We start from the raw sequence: 3,034 nt of genomic DNA on the forward strand, positions 1-3,034 counted from the left end.
GCACCCCACATCACGAGTTAGTACATCAACACACTTCTCATAGAACAGCGGTAGAAGGACACCAGCGTCTCCTGCAGATTGTTTCATAATTAAAACATTTTAAGCTATATATTTTAAATGCCTTTATTTACATTTGAGCCTTTGGTTTAATCCAGATCTAGTCTTATTATGGTTAATTATTTATGGTTAATTAACTATTATGGTTAACCTAGTATGGCTGATTTAAATTTTAACCTAACCACATTACAAGTAAAGTAGCTTTTGATATATTTTGCAAACTTCTGGTCTCGAACTCCATAAATTAGGGGGCTCAGGAGCCTAGGTACAATGTTTGTAATTAGATAGGTAAAGAAAGCTATATTAGATCGATGAGTTGGGAAAAGTGGAATTAACAGCTTATCCAAGACAGGTGACAAATAAGAACACATAGAGAGGAGCAACTGACCACCGTGCAAAAGTATTGTGTTTCGGGCCTTTTTGGCTGAACTTTGATGATGACTTGATGAGGATCTTTTGACTATGAAATAAACTCTAACGTAAGTATAGATCAAAGTTATCCACACCACAAACAAGTACAGGGACTGTGTGACAATTGCTCTTTGTGTATGATACTTTGTGTTGTATATAACTATTGGTTGACAGAAGATAAAAGAATTAAAAAAAGACCAGGGCTTCATTAAAGCAATTATGATGATGTCCGCCAATGCAGGAATTGCTCCAACCCCCCATATCAAACAGATGACAATATACAGGTCCTTCTCAAAAAATTAGCATATTGTGATAAAGTTCATTATTTTCCATAATGTAATGATAAAAATTAAACTTTCATATATTTTAGATTCATTGCACACCAACTGAAATATTTCAGGTCTTTTATTGTTTTAATACTGATGATTTTGGCATACAGCTCATGAAAACCCAAAATTCCTATCTCAAAAAATTAGCATATCATGAAAAGGTTCTCTAAACGAGCTATTAACCTAATCATCTGAATCAACGAATTAACTCTAAACACCTGCAAAAGATTCCTGAGGCTTTTAAAAACTCCCAGCCTGGTTCATTACTCAAAACTGCAATCATGGGTAAGACTGCCGACCTGACTGCTGTCCAGAAGGCCATCATTGACACCCTCAAGCAAGAGGGTAAGACACAGAAAGAAATTTCTGAACAAATAGGCTGTTCCCAGAGTGCTGTATCAAGGCACCTCAGTGGGAAGTCTGTGGGAAGGAAAAAGTGTGGCAGAAAACGCTGCACAACGAGAAGAGGTGACCGGACCCTGAGGAAGATTGTGGAGAAGGGCCGATTCCAGACCTTGGGGGACCTGCGGAAGCAGTGGACTGAGTCTGGAGTAGAAACATCCAGAGCCACCGTGCACAGGCGTGTGCAGGAAATGGGCTACAGGTGCCGCATTCCCCAGGTCAAGCCACTTTTGAACCAGAAACAGCAGCACTGGACTGTTGCTCAGTGGTCCAAAGTACTGTTTTCGGATTAAAGCAAATTTTGCATGTCATTCGGAAATCAAGGTGCCAGAGTCTGGAGGAAGACTGGGGAGAAGGAAATGCCAAAATGCCTGAAGTCCAGTGTCAAGTACCCACAGTCAGTGATGGTCTGGGGTGCCATGTCAGCTGCTGGTGTTGGTCCACTGTGTTTTATCAAGGGCAGGGTCAATGTAGCTAGCTATCAGGAGATTTTGGAGCACTTCATGCTTCCATCTGCTGAAAAGCTTTATGGAGATGAAGATTTCATTTTTCAGCACGACCTGGCACCTGCTCACAGTGCCAAAACCACTGGTGAATGGTTTACTGACCATGGTATTACTGTGCTCAATTGGCCTGCCAACTCTCCTGACCTGAACCCCATAGAGAATCTGTGGGATATTGTGAAGAGAAAGTTGAGAGACACAAGACCCAACACTCTGGATGAGCTTAAGGCCGCTATCGAAGCATCCTGGGCCTCCATAACACCTCAGCAGTGCCACAGGCTGATTGCCTCCATGCCACGCCGCATTGAAGCAGTCATTTCTGCAAAAGGATTCCCGACCAAGTATTGAGTGCATAACTGAACATAATTATTTGAAGGTTGACTTTTTTTGTATTAAAAACACTTTTCTTTTATTGGTCGGATGAAATATGCTAATTTTTTTAGGGTTTTCATGAGCTGTATGCCAAAATCATCAGTATTAAAACAATAAAAGACCTGAAATATTTCAGTTGGTGTGCAATGAATCTAAAATATATGAAAGTTAAATTTTTATCATTACATTATGGAAAATAATGAACTTTATCACAATATGCTAATTTTTTGAGAAGGACCTGTAGGTCCTCTTCAGTGTGCAGATCTGTGAGTGGTGCAGTGGTTTACAGACGGCAATGTAACGTTCTAATGCCATACCAGTCAAATTTAAAGAAGTGCTCATAAAACTAGTTGATGCTATTGCTAATAGTGTACAACAAACAGAAACATTTAAATTAGGGACTGCATATATTAAAACATACAAAGACACTGATATGCAAATCATAAGGATGTCATTGATTACAAGATTGTTGAATAAAACGTATCTGGGTTCGCTGTGAAACACTGGATTTAGAAAGAAAGTGATCACTAACATCACATTTATGAAATTAATGATTACAGCTAAAAAAACAATTAAAATGTTTTTTGTGAAAGCTTCCTGATAGTTGTCCATGGTCCAAAGTAGGTCTGTTGTGTTCATTGTCACGTTATGGAAAAGGAATTATCCCTTAAGTAAAATAAATATACAAAAACATTATTAACATGACATACATATATGTAAAAACATTTTATAAATTACATGTTTGAATATATAATATTTTAGCATTTTATGCTTTATATTTACCTGTATTTACGTTATAAGAAAGCATTTAAAAATAAGGTGTAGAGTGCTAGATCTTTAATTCCTCAGCCAGAGTGAAGCTTCACAGTTAAGGACCAGAAATGTTGTCTGAAGGTCTGAATGTGTTTTATAATACATCCACATCAGGAGAATATGGAGGAGTGTACATTTAGATGCCTG

General features: G+C 38.1%; 1 protein-coding gene across 1 annotated transcript; it reads right to left on the bottom strand.

Moving 5' to 3' along the window:
* Positions 1 to 203: 203 nt before the first annotated feature.
* On the bottom strand, positions 204 to 2,713 carry LOC134316745 (odorant receptor 131-2-like). Its single transcript, XM_062997174.1, has 2 exons — positions 2,319 to 2,713; positions 204 to 750 (listed from the first exon to the last, which is right to left on the bottom strand). Exons 1-2 carry the CDS (start codon positions 2,711 to 2,713, stop codon positions 204 to 206), a joined length of 942 nt encoding a protein of 313 aa, XP_062853244.1.
* Between the last annotated feature and the right edge of the window lie 321 nt (positions 2,714 to 3,034).

This window comes from Trichomycterus rosablanca, chromosome 6 (assembly GCF_030014385.1).
Source record: "Trichomycterus rosablanca isolate fTriRos1 chromosome 6, fTriRos1.hap1, whole genome shotgun sequence".
Taxonomy (NCBI): Eukaryota; Metazoa; Chordata; class Actinopteri; order Siluriformes; family Trichomycteridae; genus Trichomycterus; species Trichomycterus rosablanca.

Coding starts and splice junctions, on each gene's coding strand:
- LOC134316745 (XM_062997174.1), bottom strand. CDS start 2,713: ATGAACACAACAGACCTACTTTGGACCATGGACAACTATCAGGAAGCT. Junction 751..2,318: donor ATCTGCACACTGAAGAGGAC/CTACAGGTCCTT, acceptor TGAGAAGGACCT/GTATATTGTCATCTGTTTGA.